At 40.4% G+C, this 20653-nt stretch overlaps 1 protein-coding gene across 6 annotated transcripts in view; it reads left to right on the forward strand.

Annotated features, from left to right (window-relative positions):
* Window positions 1-20653, forward strand: part of med25 (mediator complex subunit 25) — a 33341-nt gene that overhangs the window by 8976 nt on the left and 3712 nt on the right. For 2 of the 6 annotated variants that reach the window (XM_086290016.1, XM_086290017.1), the window contains exons 11-19: window positions 1014-1106; window positions 4965-5050; window positions 5138-5195; window positions 5292-5399; window positions 6005-6181; window positions 17180-17293; window positions 17514-17585; window positions 19040-19210; window positions 19298-19418. In XM_086290016.1, coding sequence (XP_086146142.1) covers window positions 1014-1106; window positions 4965-5050; window positions 5138-5195; window positions 5292-5399; window positions 6005-6181; window positions 17180-17293; window positions 17514-17585; window positions 19040-19210; window positions 19298-19418 — 1000 coding nt within the window. The remainder of the gene's footprint in view (window positions 1-1013; window positions 1107-4964; window positions 5051-5137; window positions 5196-5291; window positions 5400-6004; window positions 6182-17179; window positions 17294-17513; window positions 17586-19039; window positions 19211-19297; window positions 19419-20653) is intronic. The other 4 variants (XM_086290019.1, XM_086290022.1, XM_086290021.1 and 1 more) reach the window with 4 other exon arrangements.

The following is a 20653-nucleotide window of genomic DNA, read 5'->3' on the forward strand; positions in this document are numbered from 1 at the left end:
CGGATTCAGTACCACATACGAAAGTGACCCAGATCGGATTTGAAAATATCGTATTTGTGCCGTTCACACTGTCATACCATGATCGGATATGGGTCGCATAGGGTCAAAAAAGTCGGATTTGATGAGCTTTCGCCTGCAGTGTGAACATAGCCTTTGTACACCTAAGTCACATTCATGCCTTTATTTTTCTGTTCTGTTTACACATTTTGTTCAAACCCAGAGAAAAGAAAAGGGTGAAAAAATAGTTGGACTAATGCTGAAGACATACAGTACTCTGCATACAGAAGTTCATTTTCATTCCATGTTCCAGTGGCATATTGTGTTTCCTAATCCAGGTTTATTTTGTGAAAAGGCTAATTGATCTTTGTGGGGGGGGAAACCCCCATCCAATTATCCCAACACAGAGCTGAAACTGCTGATTAAGGAAGCAATAAATCTGTCTAATTGAGCGGTTGGAGCATCAGTGTCTGTGGTTCAAATATACTCAAGTTGGCTGAAAAAATATTGGGTTATCTTATGTTTCATTTGCTGTTTTCACCCCTGTAAACGCTATCAAAGATTAAGTCATACTGATATTTTTACATGTAAATAGCCCTGCTTCACTTAGAAAGACTCAGGACTTTACTTGGTGATGCTCTGCAAGCAGCAGCCTTGAGCTGAGTTTTCAGACCAGCACACTGTCTGAAGCCTAATATCAAAATGAATTTTAAATGCTACTACTACTACTACTACTACTACTACTACTACTATCAGATCAAAACCAGATAAGAGTCGCAATTCCCCAGAAGATCATTGTGGGTAGCGTTTTTTTTCCCCTTCGTTTTCCAATTCATTTATTAATGTTCCTTTTTTAACAGATTCAATTGTCTAAACTTACATCTAATAACGTAGTTCGATCAGCTCTAAAGAATTATGTTTTACTATTGAAATAAGTACTTTTCCTATGAATTGAGAAGTAATTCTTTATTCCTGGAAAAGTGTTGTATTGATAGCGTCCTCTAATTTCCTTACAGCCTGGAAGTCAAGTCAATCCAAACCCAATTCCACAAGGACAAGGTGTCACCAATAAAGTAGTGGCCTGGACTGGTGTTCTCGAGTGGCAAGAGGTAAAACAGATTCTTTGATTTTGAGTTAATGTTCATTCAATGGGAAATAAATGGATGTCTTACTTTTATTGAGAGCTTTGTGATCAGAAAGTAAAACCATCAAGGAAAGAATCACTTAAGTCATCAGAGTTCAGACAAAAGAGGTCTGGGAAAACTGCTAATACTAACCATTCTCCTCCTCAGTGGGCCTCACCACCAGTACACTGTGGAGCTCCATTTACCAGTCAGCTTGCAGATGTTTCTTTAAAATGTGAAATAGAGCTTTTTAGCAGCTGACCGATACTTTAGTAAACATTGAAAGTCTGATACCTTTTAATGGTGTGCTGCAGCAGCTGCAAATGAGTCTGAGGAAAACAGAAATGTTTTCTTTTTGTCACAGCAAAAATAAACGAATTAAGGGAAATCCGGAAAGATATTGAAGAGTTGCAAGTTGGAAAAACAAAGTAAATAACTGATTACTTCAAATGCAATACTAACGTGTGTTGCTTAGTGTAGCTGGAGGGTAATCTAATGCATTACTTTACCTAACACTGCCCTTGGCTCTGTAAGTCAGTGAGAGCAGATGTTCCTCATATCCTCACATCTCATGCACAAACCCTCTGTTTGTAGGAAGGAGCCAATCAGAAGAGAGCTGTCTTAAAAAAAGAACCTTGGACGTCTTGGTTTAGACAGAGGGGCTGTACATTATGTTGCATTTATTTAATGTGCCAAATTTGTATGTTGTTATCTAAAAAGTTTTGTCTTTGCAAGCTTCAGAGGGGCTACAGACAAGTTACCTGGTTCCTTGTGTTCCCATTCCTAATGCTAAGCTAACTGGCTCCTGGACTCAGCTTTACATTTTCTGTCCTTTTGTAATTGATAAGTATTTTTTGAAACTATCTTCAGAATAAGTGAATTAGATGTCCCTGCTGTAAATCAGCCTGTATTAGATTAGAATAAAAACCAGCACAGTCTGAGACTTGCCCTACCGCTGTCTAGGACCTATCACAGCAGTAAGTCTTAATAACCACCTGCCATTGATTATTGTACAGCTTGATTAATTGCACATCATTTTATTGTGCTACTTCTATTGGTTTTTGCCCAAGGTCAAATCGATTCAGTTTACAGTTGCATTGCTGAACCAGGAAAATGGATGTTAATGCCTTTTATGCGACACTCATGAGGTCTTCCAGTGTTTGTGTTTAGTGGACAGACTCGGATCAATTCCCTGCATCGACTCCAGCCCCCGTCTTCTGTTTGTCAAAATTATACAAGTCGGTTAAACGGACAGGAATAAGAATGAAGAAGCTCTGGAGAATCTAAATCTTGTCTATGACCATACAAACCGTCACAAATGATCTGAGTGGACAAATTAGAAGCATGAAACATTGCTCTTAATCTGCTGCCTCCTACTGCAGTTAAGTCATCAGGCTTTCAGCTCTGTAAGTGATTCTTCTGTGGCACAATCTGTAATGTTGAGAATAATTACAATGCAGACACTAAAATTCATTTGGAGAAATGGCTGTTGATAAAAACTCTCAAGGACTGCCAGCACACTTGGGTGGCGCTTGCTCGGAGTACAGTGTTATCAATATGGTATGTTCTGTTTTTGGCTGAATTTCAATCTGTTATTCTATGAAAGCTTTTCTCGTCTAAAATGTGGCGTGTTTGCGGTTTCCGCTGTGGTTTACTGACACACTTTTTAAATCCACCCGTAATTTAAAGCAGATTAGATTGTTTTGTTACTGTCCACATTCCTGGCTCCTTTTCTTCTCCACCTTAGCAAGCCCTGGAGATAAATAACCCATTTGTCTGCAGCACAACACATTTGTAATGGTCTATAGTAGACCTGACTAATATGTGATAGATTAACCATTGATCGTGTATTGATGCGCTGAAGACAAGTGCTGGCAGTGTTCCCAGTGGGATTGCTGCAGTGATGTGCTTGGAGAGAGCGCCCCTCTCCTTTTAATTCTTGACAATTTGTTTAGGTCTTAAAAGTCCATCCATTTCTTTAAATTGCTTTTTCTGATTGAGGTCACTGGCAGAGGCTTGAGCAGGGCAGCCCACAGATCCTTTTCCTCAGCAATATTCTCCAATTGCTCCCAGGCCAACTTGAAATCCCAGATACCCATCAGAGCATTCTGGTGTAAATTGAATGTTGGATGGTCAAACGCATCCAAAACGGCAACATTACACACCAAATAGGAACGGTGCCACTCCAAAGCACACTCTTTTGGGAGTTCATTGCTCAAACTGAATAAGCTGTGAGGTATTTAAGCCTACAAAACAACTGACTAGGGCCCTATGAACTGCAATCACAGTCATTGAAATTATTGAGAGTTGAGTGTGCTGATAAGTAAAGAGTTGCATAACAGTCACTTTTCTAAATTTTACAGTGTTCCGATTTTCTGGTGTTAACAATATCTGATATTTTAATTAGTCAATTAATGAATTTAATGATTTATTAGTAGTAACACACGTGATAATACTGCAAATGTTCCAGCACCATAACTGTCTGTTTAATTTGCACAGTTATGGTTAACTTTATGCTGTATTGCAGCATTGAATGCATGGTTTCAATAATGAGGTCAGCATATGTACACGTAATCCTGGTGAGCCTGAAGCTCTGCTTCAGACCACTCTAAATGCTCAGTATCAGACTGTCTGAAAATTGAGTGATCTGACTCTGGTGAAAAATCTGTTAAGGCAGTGTTCACACACAAATCAAATATACTTTTTTTTTTCTTGTTTTTTTTCTTCTTCTTTTTTCTGGCCTTTAGTGATTGTTTTCAGAGAGATCTGTTCTTTCTGTCTAAATATAGAACTCAGTGGCACTAGCCTTTGGGTGCTTAAAGGGAGTATATTATGTTTTTCCTTATTTTTTTTGTATGATGTCAGAGAGAGTGGATATTCCTCATATGGTGTCCCACCTATCTGCTGTTCAGACCTTGTATTTTTAAGTGGCAGCCAATCAGAAAAAAGCTGTCTTACACAGAAGGGAAAGAGCTGCTTTTTTTTTTTCTTTAATATAGAGGATCATCTGTTAGGTTGAAAGCCCAGAAAACGATAAATAAGAATGATTTTGAACTGAATCTTGCAAAGCTACTTTGGCTGAGTGCAAGAATAATGTGCTGAGCGTTTTAGGCTTTGAGTGTATTTCATTTGCAAAAGACCACAATAATTAAGATTAAAAGTTCATGTGACTTATAAAATTATGTTATTGTTCACTCATTTCTTTTCCCAGATTTCAAAAGCTGTTCTAGTTGATATAAATTATTTTGGCCATCATAGCTGTATAGTGAACATCTAATATTGTAACAGCTTTATCGACAACGAACCCCATAAACTGGCTGCAACTATGCACTTCTTCCCAGGCTTAAAATGCAGACCAAAATAGAAAATTCCCAGTTCCCTTTAATTATTTGTGAAAGAGTAAAAATCTTGTCCACTCTGCAGGCTGAACTTGGGCTTTTTCAGTTGTTTTCTCAGGGACAGTAAGAACACACCATCAGGTCTATTTTGAAGTTGGGCTAGAGGTGCGAATTCTTATATAAAAGTGTTAAAAATATATTTGTTCTCTCTGCACTCTTACTGATTTCTTTGTTCTGCGTGTCCACACTAAACTTAATACATAATGTGCTCAGCCACAAGAACTTTCACAGTTTAGCTAAATCCTGTCTGCCTACTCTGTATTTCAATTTTGGTTTAAGAGAGTCGGCCATGGTTTGAAAGATCACACGAATGTCTTGGAATAAGCTTTCTGTGAGCTTTAAGTAATGTTTTCTGTGCCCTTCTAGATGACTTCTTTAAAGAAAATTTTCTAAATTCCCCTCTTCTTTTTGTCTCACACTCGCCCCTCTATGTTAACCCATGCAGAAACCTAAAGCCTCATCCATGGATTCGGCCACCAAGCTGACGCGATCCCTGCCATGTCAGGTGCACGTCAACCCAGGAGAAAATCTGTGAGTAGCTCATCAGACACCCTGGACGTTAAAAGTGGTGAAATGTTTTTGTTCACACCGTGACTATGCACGTTTGTCTCTAAACAGAAACACAGACCAGTGGCCACAGAAGCTCATTATGCAGCTAATTCCACAGCAGTTGCTGGTGAGACCGTGTGTTTATACTGTTTTCTTTTGTTTTGTTTATGTGCAACAGGGATGCCTTTATGAATGATGCATATCTCGCCTTCTCTCTCCGTAGACAACCTTAGGTCACCTTTTTAGAAACTCTCGGATGGTTCAGTTTCTCTTCACGAACAAAGACGTGGAGTCGTTGAAAGGCCTGTACCGCATTATGGCCAATGGTTTTGTAAGTTTTCGAGCTCCCTCTGCCTTCCTCTGAACCTGGAATGTGTGTCCTCTGCTTGTACCCGCTCTTGTCCATCATTCAGCATACCTCAATTTATTTTGCATGAGTGCAAATTGCGTGCAGGTTCCACCTCTACCCAGTAGATGGACTGAGCGTGAACCTGTGTTGCAGTTTTATGGTGAAGACTCTAGAGGGGGTTCTAGGCCACTCTTTCTTTTAAAGCTCAACATCATTTTACAACATTATTTGTCATCAGTTTAAGCAAAAGAAAAAAGCTTTTAGTTGTGATCCTTTTCCAAAGGGGTAGCATAATGATAGGACTTTTGTTAGTGTGGTTTATTTTTAATCTGCTGGTACCTTTGAGAAATAGCGGAGGCATTAATGGCATTCGGTCCAGCTGAGCTCTACCTCTTTGCCTAAATTTGATTTGCAGCCCAGGGAAAGAACAGTGTGAATTAATATCATTTGCATTCACTTTATAAAACTGGCATGTTTGATTGGGCAAAGGAGCTTAGGAGAAGGTTATGTCCCCAAGCCGGAGCCCATCACATAATTACAACAGTGTCCCATGTCAGGGTCTTAATCTGCCCTGTGACCCTCTGCAGGCTGGCTGCGTCCACTTCCCCCACACTACCTCGCCCTGTGAAGTGCGGGTGCTGATGCTGCTTTACTCATCCAAGAAGAGAATATTCATGGGCCTCATCCCCAACGACCAGAGTGGCTTCGTCAATGGCATCCGGCAGGTCATCACCAGCCACAAGCAGGTCCAGCAGCACAGAGCGGTGAGTGGAAGTGGAGTTTGTGGGAAGAAGGATTCAGTGTGGTAGAAAACATGTGCAGCGGGGAGACCAAAAGCAGGTGATAATGAGGAGGTATTTTAGAGATTGGACAGGGAATTGAGGTGCATTGTTTAAGGCGTTAAGTTGCATTGTTGTTGACATTTCATTTAGTGAGCCTGGTATCTTCACAGCAGCCACTCTACTACAGGCATTACCTCCTGCAACATTAGCTGACTGTTGCACTCCCACCTCATTATCGCTGCTTAACTGAAGGCACATATAGGTGCGAAGCATAAAAGCTCTTTATGTCGAATTTGCTTCAACCACAACACAATGGCCTCTGCAGTAATCGGCGCTGTTTGTTTATTTCAAAATGCTGGGATAATGCACAGTTACTGCTTTTTAATTGTTTATTTCACGTTAATGATTAATAACTGGCTAAAACATCAAATATTAAGGGTTTAATTGCCCCTAAATTAAGTGCTTCACTCAGCTGTGTGTGTGTGTGTGTGTGTGTGATGAAACTATCACACCTTTGTTTGTTTCCAAGTATTTTTAGGGTTGTCAGAATTTGGCTCTGACTTTGTTAGTCTCTTCGTAGTTTAAAGCTCTTGTAAACTCAGTTTCAAATATTAAATATTTCTCTTTAACATCAAATATTCATATTAAATCAAAGTCACAGAGAGGAAAACCATTGTTGGGTATCAATTATTAAGAGAGAAACACTCAAAACTGAACCAGCATGGTAAGCAAAGACCAAACAGCTGAATTTCATATATTGATTTAGTGTGTGTGGTTTTTTGTTTTTTTTTGTTTTTTGTCTAAATGGAGTTTGGAGGTATGCTTAAATCTGACGGCAAATAATGCACTTATATGGGACCATAAATACAGAAACCATGAATACAAAAGCCTTCAGGAATAATAGTCCAAATCTTTCCAGCTTTCGTTTAATTCAGGTGTACCCAGCACATTTTAGCTCACGGGCCACAAGCAGTCCAATTTAATCTTGAGTGGGCCAGACCACTAACGCTATTGCATAATAGCCTATAAATAGCACATTCAAATGTTTCCCTTTCTTTGTTGTTTTTTTTCTAACAATGACGGAAAATTATCCACTTTCCTCATTTAATATTAGCCCTGCTGAGTCAACAGACACTCACCGGCCAATTTATAAGGTACTCATGTTCAACTGCTTGTTAATGCAAATGTCTATTCAGCCAACCACATTGCAACAACTCGGTGCATTTATGCATGTAGGCACAGTCAGGACAACCTGCTGAAGTTCAAACAGAGCATCAGAATGAAGAAGAAAGGTGATGCAAGTGACTGTATGTGGCATGATTGTTGGTACTACATGGTGTGGTCAGGGTATTTCAGAAACTTCTGAGAGTGGTCAGAAAAAGAAAATATCCAGCGAGTGGAAGTTCACTAGGTGAAAATACCTTGGTGATGTCAAAAGTGAGAGGAGAATGAGCAGAGTGCCTCAAGCTGATACGACTGGAACAGTAACATACTGATAAGCTTATCTGTAGGCAGAACAGAGAAAACCTTGAAGCAGGTGGTCTACAGCAGCAGCAGAAGACCACACCGAGTCCCGTCAGCTAAGAGCAGGGAACCAAAGTTATATAAGACTGGAAAAACATTGCCTGCTCTAATTAGTCAAGTTGTGCTTTGATGTCGGTGTGGAAGGGTTGAAATTTGGCACAAAATAAGATGAAAGCATGGCTCTATCCTGCCTTGTGTTAACCACTCCGGTATGTGGTGGTGGCGTACTGTTGTAGGGGATATTTTCTTGGCACACTTTGTACCTCTCAGTGCCAGTTTAGTGTTGTTTAGCAACACCAGATGATACCTGTTGCTGACCGTGTCCATCCTTTTGTGACCACACTGCACCCATCTTCTGATGGCTGCTTCCAGCAAACATTGCAGTCAGTTTACTGTGCTTAAATGGCCTCCAGTCAGCAGAAATCAATCCCGTAGAGTCCCTTTGGGATTTGGTGGATTGGGAGATTCGTATCACGAATGTGCAGCTGACGAATCTGCAGCAACTGTGTGATGCCGTGACGCTGTCAATATGCAGCAAAATCTCAGAAAATTTTCAAGCACCTCGTTGAATCTGTGCCACAAAGCATTAAAGCAATTCTGAAGGCAAAACGGGGTCCAACCCAGCGCTAGCAAGTTGTAACTAATAAATTGGCCAGTGAATATATAAGCACAATTTCCTCTTCTGTTGTGTTGTGTTTGCTTGGCTCCAGACACGACAGTCAGAGTGCAATGAAGTGCTTGTTACGTCTGATATCAGGCTGCTTTTGTTTCTTAAGCTTGTGGAACTAACTTACTTAAACGTGCATGCGTCACCTGTTCACGTCAGTGAAAAAATTAATTTGTTTTAATTTGTAAACTCCTGCACCTTCATTTCACTCTTGTTCATTAAAAGCACATTGCACATGTGTTTTTTGGGATGATTTTTAGGAATCAAGCACTTCTCATGTTTGTTATTGAGACTGTCTGAAAACAAAGAGGACAGGCAACATGATCTTGAGATTAGTTAGTAAATTAGAAAAAAAGAATTTCTAAAACCTTTTTTTTTTTTTTTTTTTTCTGGCTCCTCTGTAGTTATCAAACTGCCAGCACCAGAGAGGAGGAGGAGACACTGTGCAGCTGCTGACTGATATCACAACTGTGTGTGTGTGTGTGGCAGGGATAATTATGTTTACCACATAAGATTCAGTGGTGGTATGAACTCATAATTTGTATTCATATTTTAAAAGAAAAGATCCTCCACTATTGGAGGCATTATTGCCGTTGCTAAGTGTAGCAGTTTTTCTGCTTTTTGAGACTTGTAAAGGGGGAGGAGGCAGTAAGTGTACGTGTTCTAAATATTCGAGGGTTGACATTTGATATTGCATAGTCCAGTGTGACTTTGTGGCTGGTTAGTATCTTTACCTTGTTGTAAGCAGTGTTGGGGAGTAACGGAACTCATACTGTATGTATGAGGAACTGTATACCGTTACAGTTGACTAGTAGTATGCAGTTACTTTGTTGAAATAAATGGATTGCAGGGCGATCTTTTCCTGTTTCATATGTGAGGCTATCCCCTCTCAAATTTTGGTAATTACACGCATTGCCGAAACCCAAATAAAACACGAAATGAAAAGCTCTAATATAAGGGTCCTGTTAATTTTGGTGGCGTCAGTTACACAATGGACCCGAAGCCAGCACAACAGAACCAGCAGTCAAAGAATCGACCTCCAATCTAAAGAAACATCTGGAAGTAAGTTCTTTTATTAAGAACTTAACCATTAGCCTAGTTCAATTACCTTGTTTTAGTTGTGTTAGCTACCTGGGCTATGTGTGACTTCAGTGTCTTCAATGTACTTTTGCTGTGTGATTTATTACTATTACTGAAGGCTTCTCGCCACCGACCTAACATTGTTTGCTGGCGTTAGCTGAGGTTAGTTCATAGACTGCAGGCGGTTAGAATTGATGGATAGCATTAACAACCTGCTAGCTGCAAATAATCATGCATAGTTCTAAGAGCAGTCTATGAACTAACCTAACAATGTTAGCTCGGTAGCGAGTAACCTTCAGTAATGGTAATAAATCACACAGCAATAGTACATTCATGTAGTTGTAGAAAAGCATGACAATATATTAAGTAATCCAAAGTATTCAGAATACGTTACTCACACTGAGTAACGTAACTGAATGCGTTACAAACTTCATTTTGGGGCATGTATTCTGTAGTGGAATACATTTTAAAAGTAACCTTCCCAACACTGCGTAAGTGGCTTTCAGTCACAGCAGAGGCCATCACCACTGGAGCAGCGAGGCTTGTAAAAATGTTGGGGGCGGGTGCGTGGAGTCAAGTCTGGGCATTCCGCGTTAAATCAGGACTGGGCATCCAAAAATGAAAGATGGCAGCCTCCTTTGGTTTTAGCTTCATTTTTGGGAAATGACAGGAAGCAGAGGCACATATGCAGTCTATGATTAAACTACCAGGAAAAGATGAGTAATACATTTTCTGTGGACCTTTCAAGTTGAAACGTGATGATTCACATTTATAAATTGCTAGATTGTGTTCTTCTCTTTCTGAATCAGGTCTTGATTTGCTCCACAGCCCTCATCCAACGTATTGCAGCTCACTAGGCTATGATTTTAGCATTTTATACACCAGCATAGTTAGAGCACCTGCACCCCCACCTCTGGCACCGGTTTGTAGTGCAAAATACAGGCAGTCCCGTACAGAAGAAGAGTGAATCATCTCAGGTTTAAGGTTTCTTCAGGAGGAAAGGAGAAGGAATTTTAAAGCTCTTGAAAACTGTGATTAGCATTTTTTCCACATTTTCTTACCTTGATAATCAAAATAAAAATAAATAATCTTTAGACTAATGAAAGATGAAAACTTGTCTTATTTTATGGTACCTTTAAGAGGTAATGTAATTTTGCTATACAGCAAGGTGAAACCAAAACATTCACACTAGTTGCTGTGCTATGTTTTGTATAATGTGAAAAGTGTAAATTTGTGAAATTCAGCTTTAAGCAAAGAAGATGGGGTGTTAATTTTGCAGGCTGTCTAGATGTTAGCATTACATAAGACGTGCTGTAGGAGGCAAAGTGTGTGTCACTCTTCATGGACAGGGATGAGGAGGTCTAGAGACAAAGCCCGCCCTCCCACCTCCTTGCCTTCAATCTCACTGGCGAAGGTTCCCTGTTCCTGTGGCAGAGTTCATTACAGGTTACAAACACTGCTGCTTTGTCCACATGACTTGGAAATTTCACTCTCCCTCTCTGCTCATCTTCATCGCCGGAGACGGGGCGATTTAAAGTGTGTCCTCTGGATTAGCTGTCTTTTCCATCACAGGGTTGTACTCCAGTTTGTAGCATCCAGGGAGGAGAGGTGCAGCGTAACTGAAACAATGCAGCATCTAGCCAGAGAAGCAGTGTGTCTCTCTTTAAAAATGAAGCCCGCTGTCGGTTTTACACGAGTTGGATCACATTTCTCCACGCAGTCTGCTGTCATCAGCGATGATAGCGCTTGTTTACTCACCCTGCTAATTTTATGTCTTCGCGAATGCGCATAAGCCTTATACGTAACTTGAAGTCGTGTATATGTGTGAGCATCAGGGCATTTAGATTAGGCAGTAGACATGAAATTATAATGAAGATTTTTTTTTTTTCCTGCCTCTTGTGTATCATCACATATTCAGTGCTGCATTACTAATAGTGAAGCGGTAGAGCAATCTTAACATAATTAAAATTTCAATTTGGACCCGTAGTTAAGGTTTCTCTGTGTAAACCCCTGGAGTGGCATTCTTTAGGAACAAGATTGCAGTTTGTTCTGTTCACTGCAAGACAAAATTAAATATTTTTCCCTTAAAAGCAATGCAAGCTCCTAAACCTTGATCCAGGATTTCACAGGTTAGTGGGTTAAAGACAGGAGATCAATCAGAGGCAGTAGAACAGAAAGAGGCAGCTGTTTTGTTAGTTCCCTCAAAAGACCTAAAGCTGTTTGTTGCACTGCTTTTGTTGGTCAGAAAACATACCCTGCATTAGTGCAATCCCAGGGTGATTTCTTCAGACTCAGCAAGATGGATGGGTTAAGGTGGGGGGGGGGGGTGTTTGTCCCCCCCCATCTTCTATCACAGTTTTTTCCTCCCTCAGTGTCTGGTTAATAATTTGTGCTTGGAGGAGGGATGAAACACCCCCTTCATTCCTCCTCGTCTCTCCCTTAGTGTAGAATCGCACAAAACACCACAGCACCTGCAGAGCACAGCTAACTCAGGAGCACTGCTGCCAGTTTCAAATTCTGCCTTTTCAAGCACCTACCACTCGTCTCATATTGCAATAGTCTGTCTTGGCTGATTTCTGTTTAAAGTGCAGGACTCTGCAGATAAAACTCAGATGATACTGACTGCAGTTCATTTTACTTCAGTATTTCAGGTGCTATATTTGTGAATTATTCAGACTCTCTCTTAGTAACAGCAACAGGTTTCCTCTTTTCATGTTGCTGTGTTTAACTGGAGATGCATATTGTATATGATATCCCCCACCCCGCCAGACGATGCTGGCGGCTTCAGTTTGTTTTAAACTGTGAAATCCAAAATAACAAACACCTCAGCTGGTGGTGCTTGAAGTTAAATCTCCGCTGGTGTATCATCGTCCTGTGTTTGCTTTTGCTTGCCGTCTGTGCACACACATGTACAAAGAAAGTCAATATGTGGTTTCACACTCTTTCAGCATTGTTAACACAGTAAACATCAACTACATATAGCAAATATGAAGTTCTGTAAATATGGATTATGGTTTCATAGCATTAGTATAAAAATATCGAAACCTGTAAACAGTATTGATTTATTTGGCCTAGATGGGTTTTTTGTTTGTTTGGATAGGTTCTTATTTAAAGGGAATAAATTAAAATCGATCGTGACATGCCCATACTCATATGTATGTTATTGATGACTGGACTAATTTCTTCTGTCTTTTTGATAGGCCACACAGACCACTCCAAAGTAACAAGAAGTCTTTCTTCTGCGATTTTATATAAAAAAATAAAAATAAAATAAAATACTCAAAAGGTTCAGATGAAGTTAACATGAAGCTTCATAAGTCCTGAACACATTAACAGGGTTTCAGAGTTCCTCTTTTATATCTTGTGAGTCTTTACTTAATGAATCCTTTATTTAAACAGGTAAATGGTAAATGGCCTGTATTTGTATAGCGCTTTTCTAGTCCCTAAGGACTAGAAAAGCGCACACATTCACACACAGGTGATGGCAGCTACATTGTAGCCACAGCCACCCTGGGGCGCACTGACAGAGGCGAGGCTGCCGGACACTGGCGCCACCGGGCCCTCTGACCACCACCAGTAGGCAACGGGTGAAGTGTCTTGCCCAAGGACACAACGACCGAGACTGTCCAAGCCGGGGCTCGAACCGGCAACCTTCCGATTACAAGGCGACCTCCCAACTCTTGAGCCACGATCTCACTGAGATCAAAATCCACTTTAACAGGCTCTAGAAAGTATGAGCCCGGACAAAACATACAAGTAAGCACCATTCCCCAACTCTCTGTGAATGGTACTTATGACCATTTGCATTTCTTTTTTTCCTGACCTCACAGCCCATGTTCGTTGGTGGTGCTAGTTTCAGTCATTATGCAGATGTACTGTTTATAAGCTTGGGGAAACATGCAGTTGGCTGAGGCTGCGTCCACACTAATGCGTTTTCTCTCCGTTTTGGCCTTCCGTCCACACTGAGACGGCGTTTTAGAAATGCTCTCGAAAACGCAGACTTTCTAAAACGATGACACATTTTAGTCATGTGATGCAGTCATGTGACCAATTAAAGATGGCGTAGTGCATTATACAGCAGTTGTTTTGATTGCTCTAAAAAAGATTAATATCAGTTTGTACATGCTCCAGATAGCTTTTCTTCAAATTCTTTAATTCTCACTCGCTTTTGCGCATGCGCAGCACTGGAACGTAAGCGTTTTGGGCCATTTCAACGTGGACGCACAACTCTGTGAAAACGACTGAAAATGCTAGTGTGGACGTGGAGCGTTTTCAGACGTAAACGCAGTTTTCAAATCTACCCGGGCTAGTGTGGGCGTAGCCTGAGGAAGTCACTTGGGTGATTGACGAAACATTTCTCCCACTGAAAACTCTACACCCAGATGAACAGATGAGCATGGATCAAGACACAAATACACACAACTTTCTTTCACTTAAAGTGGTGCAAAAACAGTTGTACTAATGATCAAGAAATCTGTCTGCTCTTCATGTGCCTGGACAACCGTTCAGAACCCCGTCAGTCTCAGTGGATGTGCTGCTGGGGACCCAGTAAGTGCTGTGTTGAGTTTGAGGTAGATTGGATTTGGCGGTTCTCATATTTTGGCTAAAAGTTGTTCTCTGTTCTTAGTGTTTCCCCCAGAGTGACTGTAGCCACTGTGTGTGTGTGTGTGTGTGTGTGTGGGTGGGGGGGGGGGGGTTGGGGAAACACACAGAGAGATGATTGTTTGCTTTATTTTAGAGAGCCATTGGCATTAACAGTCCCCAAGCCAAGTTAATTTTGCCAAACTGTCACCTTGACCCTGATGTACTTCGAGCTTTAACCCGAGAACCAAGAATTAACCTGCAAACAGGCCTTTGAAGGAGTGTTAAAAAGAAGAGCTGGCTTAAAAAGAGGGCCCAACACTCAAACTGACTCTTACAAAAATAACTGGCCATGGTTTTTTATTTGTTTTTGTTTACTTTGGCCTTCATATTCCTCTGACAAAAGACTTGAATCACTCACTCATTTTGTTTGGATGAGCAGTTCTCCAGAATGCTGCAACCCACAATCTGCCCAATCTGCACAGCCACGTTTTGAGTAGGCACAATCACACACAGATTCAGCAAGTGTGTTACATTTTTTTTTTCTTTTCTTCTTTTAACAGCAGCTTTAGGATTGTCTCAATGTGACACTTTTAGGTAAACACTGTTGAAACTAGTTTATTTTTTGTAGCTACTATTTAACTCTCCCTGTGTTAATGTTTAAAAAAGAAGATAAGCTAAATCGTTTAACTTTAAATCCACTTGTTTCAGTAAAGTAAGAACTGTTTCACTTTGATCGTGTGACGTTCATGATATCATTATAATATTTGACATCCCACACTTTAAAGATTTAGCCATAGTTTACACATAACATAAAGTGGATATCCGGTGCTGGTGAAAGAGGATCAGCTCTCCTTTACGTTGTGCATACACAGATGTGGTTTGCTTTTAGGGTGAGGATCGGAGATGCATATACACGATTATCAAAAGGAAGCCAAGACAGAATGGTAGATTGAACAGTGCTCTTCCTATTAGCAGAAGAGAAGCATTATTTTTCATCTGGGCACTAATCAGATTTTGATCTTCAGTTTGTTAATTGGATTTTGCATTTGGGAATAAAAAGCAATTTTAGCCGCTTGAATATTTGTAACATTTAGCAGTTTTCAATTCAAGATCCATTCACTTAAATTTGGACTTTTTTTCATTTCCATTTGCACAATAAGTATAACAAAACAGCATATTTATATATTTATTTTTGGCAGTTTTGACAGTTAGGCAGTGGAATGCTTACAAAAACAAATGACGATTTGTTTTTATTTTTCTTTTCTAGCTGATGACAGGTGGAAGGACTGACTGCTGCAGTTCACCTGTCACACTGTAACACAGGTGTCCTAGGGCAAGCTCAGAGAGTGCAGAAACCTTCAATGGAACAGAAAGGCCACAGGTCACTTGAGCGCAATTTTCACAATAAATATACCCTCAGAAGCTTTCTGACGTTTCTGGTTTTAAGCAAGAGGTGTCAGAAAAACTAACACAAGGATTGACTGGTCTGTAACAGCCATGTGCTGATAGCAGCATTGATCCATTTGAAGTTGTCTCCTCATCATTGTGTAGAACGATTTGGGTTGTTCACACACTTACAGGAAGTTAGAGCTGGGACCGTTGTAAGATAGGTTAGGTTCACGGCACTGATGTTGTGTCTTAGCAGTAATAATTGTGGTTAGTACAATTTGCAAAGCTACATCTCTAAGTCAGAATCCAGTCTAGATCCAGTGATACAGTAGCGCTGTGGAGTGCTGGTTGTTGTCACATAGCCAGCTTGTGGAGGACTGGGTTAGGAGAGGGCCAAGAGACTTTGTTTCTGGAGGATCCGGGCTAAATAACTTTTAAACGATCTGAACCGCAGTGCAAAATTGCAGGTTTGAATTAGTGGCTGTGGGAGAGGAAACTCACCAGTGATTTGCATTCGTAGCTGACAGATTATGTCTGCCATGATTTGCTTTCCTCAGAAATTACCTGAGCGTCTGCTTGTAATGCTGTTAAATCTGCATTTAAGGTTATGAGTGCTGCTGCAAGAAATTAATCAACGATTCTCAGATGCAGCAAACAGATTCTGTCTGCCATGGATTTCATTCTTATTAAATTATCTAAACTTTGTCAGTTTTCTAAAAGAGACCCCTCTCCACCCAAGGATCACAGATAAAAGCCTTACTGTTGTTAAAGTAACACAGACTTCAAGAAAACTATATATGCAAATCTATATATTATGCAAATAATAATTTGGTTACAATCAAGTTATATTATGATAAATGTAATCAGTGAATAAAATTATTTTTCTGTACTGCTGCTGAGTGATGTAACTGCAGACAGGCTGTATGAGTCATGGTTGGATGTTGCAGACATGTCTGGGCTTTCCCAAGAGGAGGGAGAAAGGGAAGTAGGAGTTTGTAGAAGCTATAAAGCTAAACTGTGGACTCGCTTTTTGGATTTTTCATGAAACCATAAGGGTTTAAACCTGTTTATAAAGTATTGTTACATCTTTTTTTAAATGGTTCTAACAGGTTCTAGGCCACCAAAGTAGAAGCCTAGCAATGCATAAAGTGTACATATCATCAAGGGGTGAGCTGCCGTTAACCGGTGGACTGGTAACTGTATTCAACTAACAGGGCTACTCAGTTGAAGTGTGTTACCAGAGGATGCAGGGTAGTCACCTGGACATGTCTCCCTGTCACAAATTTAAATAAGTTTCTCGCAGTTCGTACTAGGATAATAGACTTGGACTTCCTATACAGGCGTAACTGGGATCTGTCACTGTGCTAATGTTCAGTTCCTGAACCATCAAAATATGGCCTGGTTCTTTTAAGTGACCAATCCAGAGTTTGTGCCCACTCTGTGTGGGTGGGGGTTTTTTTTTTGTTTTTTTTTTTTTTGGATTAGTAGTTTTTTCTTTCTGGATTTTTGTTGGATTTTTTTATGTGTGTGTGTGTGTGTGTGTGTGTGTGGATTTTTTTATGTGTGTGTGTGTGTGTGTGTGTGTGTGTGTGTGTGTGTGTGTGTGAGATGTGTGAAATACAGTGGTGTCATTCAAGTCATATACTAAAGAGATGGAGCAGTGTTGGAGTGGAGACCAGTTAAAGATGGTTAAATGTTATAATAACCGCAGTTTCTTGCTTTCTCTGGTTATTCAGCAGTTAAACAGTGCAGCAGGACCTATGCAGCCCAATCAGGTCCCCCCCAACCAGAACTTCATCAACAGAGCCCCAGGTCCTATTCCAGTTTCCCACGGCAATGTCCAGCAGCAGGTAAATAAATGAACCCTCTTTGTGCTGGCTCGTCTGCCCGTTTTCCCTCATCAGATTCCTCCTGCACTGCCTGATGTTGACACCTGAACTGCCTGGGATTTCTGCATGCGTTGCTGCTAACTCTTTCCTCCACTGTTTTTTCTTTTTTTTTCTTTTTTTTTTCCTCACACTTCCACCACTCTTCTCCACTCCCCCTCCCTCCTTCTTCTGATCTGACCAGTCTGTGGTGGTGGGCATGCCCCCTGTTAGTCAGGTCTCTATGATGGAGGAGCAACAGAGACAGAACAACATGGTGAGACCCAAAGTAGCTCTCAACTTAACCAACATGTATTTACGTTGTTCACAAGGGCTTATAATTATAATATTAGAATTCAGTTGTAGGTCTTACTGAGCTACATCAATTATAATACAATATATAGTATAATAAGCTCCTTGTGTCTTCATTCAAAGCTACCTTACAATTGCATCTCTTGTCCTGAAAATCAAGAAACATTCGTTTGTTTGACGGTGTCAGGAATCTTGTATTCAACCTTTTTCACACGTGCTGCAACATTATCCAACATACACTACATGGACAAACGTCCTTGGCCACCTACACAACACATTGTAATCTTGTCTGGGACTTTGTGGCTGAATTACTATAGCTCCTAAATGCTTTCCCTTTCCAGTGAAAACTCTCAAATTCAAAGATTAAGAGGTGTGACCAAATAATTTTGCTCATACAGTACATGAGAATTCAAAAATGCAATGAGGCTCCCTCACTTAAACCACATGGAGTATATCCAGTAGAGTGAATCTCTGCAGAGGACTTTTTCCTACATTGTGACGACTGTGGAATTTCCCCCAACCTGATTCTTTTATGATTTCTCTTACATTTATGTGTGAAAATGTTGATAGCTATTTCTCTCAACCAATTGCTCAGCATCAGCCTGGTGTGTAGCTAATTTACATGGACTATATTTAAAAAAATAAAAAATAAAAATTGAGGTTGACGTCACCTGTTGGTTTTAGACTCAAATTTGAGGCCTAATTTTTAGCTTTGTCAGTTTTTCTGAGCCAGGAGTGATTCATGCTATTCATGCTAAGCAAGGCTGGTTTTAGTGCTGTTTCTTTGTATCTTAACAACCTTTGGAGCCAGCCTCATGTGGCCACTAGAGGAACTGCACATTCCATAATTGCTTCATTTTTCAGCTGCTTGCTAATTTCCTGTCACAGCATGTGTGCTGATGTTTTAAGTTCCTGTTGAGTACGTCTGAGACCGCATGCCCTTGATGCTAAATAATACATTAAACTGATGACATGCATGCATATGTTTGTGTAATTTAATGAAATTGATCTTTTATTGTCATCTGAAGGTTTTTAGACTGTAGTCGCCAATATCAGACTCCAATAACTCCTTGTATTTGTAGTTGGCTGGGGATCATATTTAAGGTACCCCAAGTGTGTAAACTGAGATTATGGGTCATCCACCCAGTAATTTGGAGAGCCAGAACTTATTCTAAAAATGGAAAAATAAGATAAGTGCAGGTCAAGTTTAACTTTTCTTTTTCTTCACTTGAACCAAGTGAGTGCTCAGTGAGCCTGCACAAACACTGCTTTTTTTTTGTATGTGACAATGTTGAATTCTAATTTGTCACACCACTGCAGCTGCTATTAACTGTAGCATTGCTTTCAAAAATAGCAGTGTTTGTGATTACTCTAATTAATATTTAGGCTTAACTCTTAAACTGTGTGGCGTTCCTTCAGATGACAATGAGAGCTGCCGGACCAACCAATCAACAGCCGCCCGTCAGTGGCGCTCCACCTAATCAAGTTCCGACTAGCGGACAAGCCCCGCCCCAGGGTCCCATCCTTCGCCTCACAAATCCAGGAGCCAATCCACAGCTTCGCAGTCTCCTTCTCAGCCAACAGCAGCCAGTAAGAGTGCACCAGTCAGCTGTTCGAATGAATTACCTTGTAGTAAATGCTTGATTCTGAAACTGTTGTGTGTCTCTGTCCTTGCAGCAGGGTGGGGTGTCTCACATGCCAAGCATGATGTCTCACCAAGGTTTGGGACAACAGATGGTCCACCAGGCCCCAGGAAGTGGGGCTCAAATGCAGAGCCAGTGGAGGCAACCCATGACAGGTCAGCAAGCATCCCACAGAGAGATGGAAAGAGTTCACTAATATTTGACTCAAGTAGGCATTTAGAATACGGGTCAGGAAATGTGCTCATTGAAGGATATTAAGCTTGACATCTAAAGAAAATAATAACTTTTAAAGGTCACATTTCTAGAAACTGACAACAAGTTAGCAATTCTTGTTTTATTCCATTAAAGATATTTCTGCAGACTTTTATTTTCAAAGCAAATTTTAAAGCCACCAAAGCAGCCATCTGTATCTAACAAAAGTTCATGGACTTGTTAAAGTTGAAGATTTCATTCAAGTGTGTGTTTGTGTGTACTGGGCAAATTTTGATTCGTGACATTTTATTTTTGTGCACATTGATTGAAATGTTCTGGTGCATTAATCTATTGATTTCAAACTTTAAATGTTTTCATTGCTTAAAAAAACAAGAGCAGTCAGCCTCTGCTGAGCCTGAAAATTCCCTCAATGCCACGCATGAGCTGAGCCCATGGAACCAGAAGGATTTCTGGGTCCACGTTAGTTCATATGATATGTTTTTATGATAGAAGTTCAAACAGGATGAACGTGTGCTTCATTTTTCTTAATGCAATTTGATGTGTTTTTGTGAAAATAAGACTAGAGATGTCCAATTATATCATGTCTGGTAATAGAATACTTCACAAGATACCCGGAAAAACATCTGGATAGACTCCAGAAAGTTAATTACATAATCTTCTTGGCAGAGGTAAAACGATGTTAAATTTTGGTAGGAAGTGGCGTGACTCAAAAGGTTGATGAGGAGGGCAGAAAGTCTGAGCCGCAACATGGAGAATCTGGCCATTTTTAAAAATAAAAGACCCAGTAGAGATTAAATGTTCTGCTTCTGAAATGTTCCTTTTATGATGTGAAGCTGTGAGATGAACAGGCTTTTTGGATCATGCTTTATAGGGATATGTCCATTGTCTTCCATGCAGTGTAATGTTTATGCCACAGCTGGTAGGGCTGTGCGATATGACCAAAATATCATATCCCGATATAAGACATTTATCGTCCCGACAACGATATATATCACAAAAATTTAACATTTTGTGAATCTCAGGCAACTCGACTCGCGTGAAGTATTTTCAGCTGGGCGGCGTGTACCTGGAGTCGGGTGTTACATAAGTTGAAACGGCCGCAATTTTCTTTGAGTATTTATTACACGGCATGCTGCGGGGAAAAGGCTGTTCTAAGGTTTATTTTTTAGCACCTGGC

This window comes from Aulonocara sp. 'chitande type north' Nkhata Bay, linkage group LG4 (assembly GCF_057382095.1).
Source record: "Aulonocara sp. 'chitande type north' Nkhata Bay isolate Kocher_YH1m ecotype deep benthic linkage group LG4, A_spYH_male_GT1.1, whole genome shotgun sequence".
NCBI classification, from domain to species: Eukaryota; Metazoa; Chordata; class Actinopteri; order Cichliformes; family Cichlidae; genus Aulonocara; species Aulonocara sp. 'chitande type north' Nkhata Bay.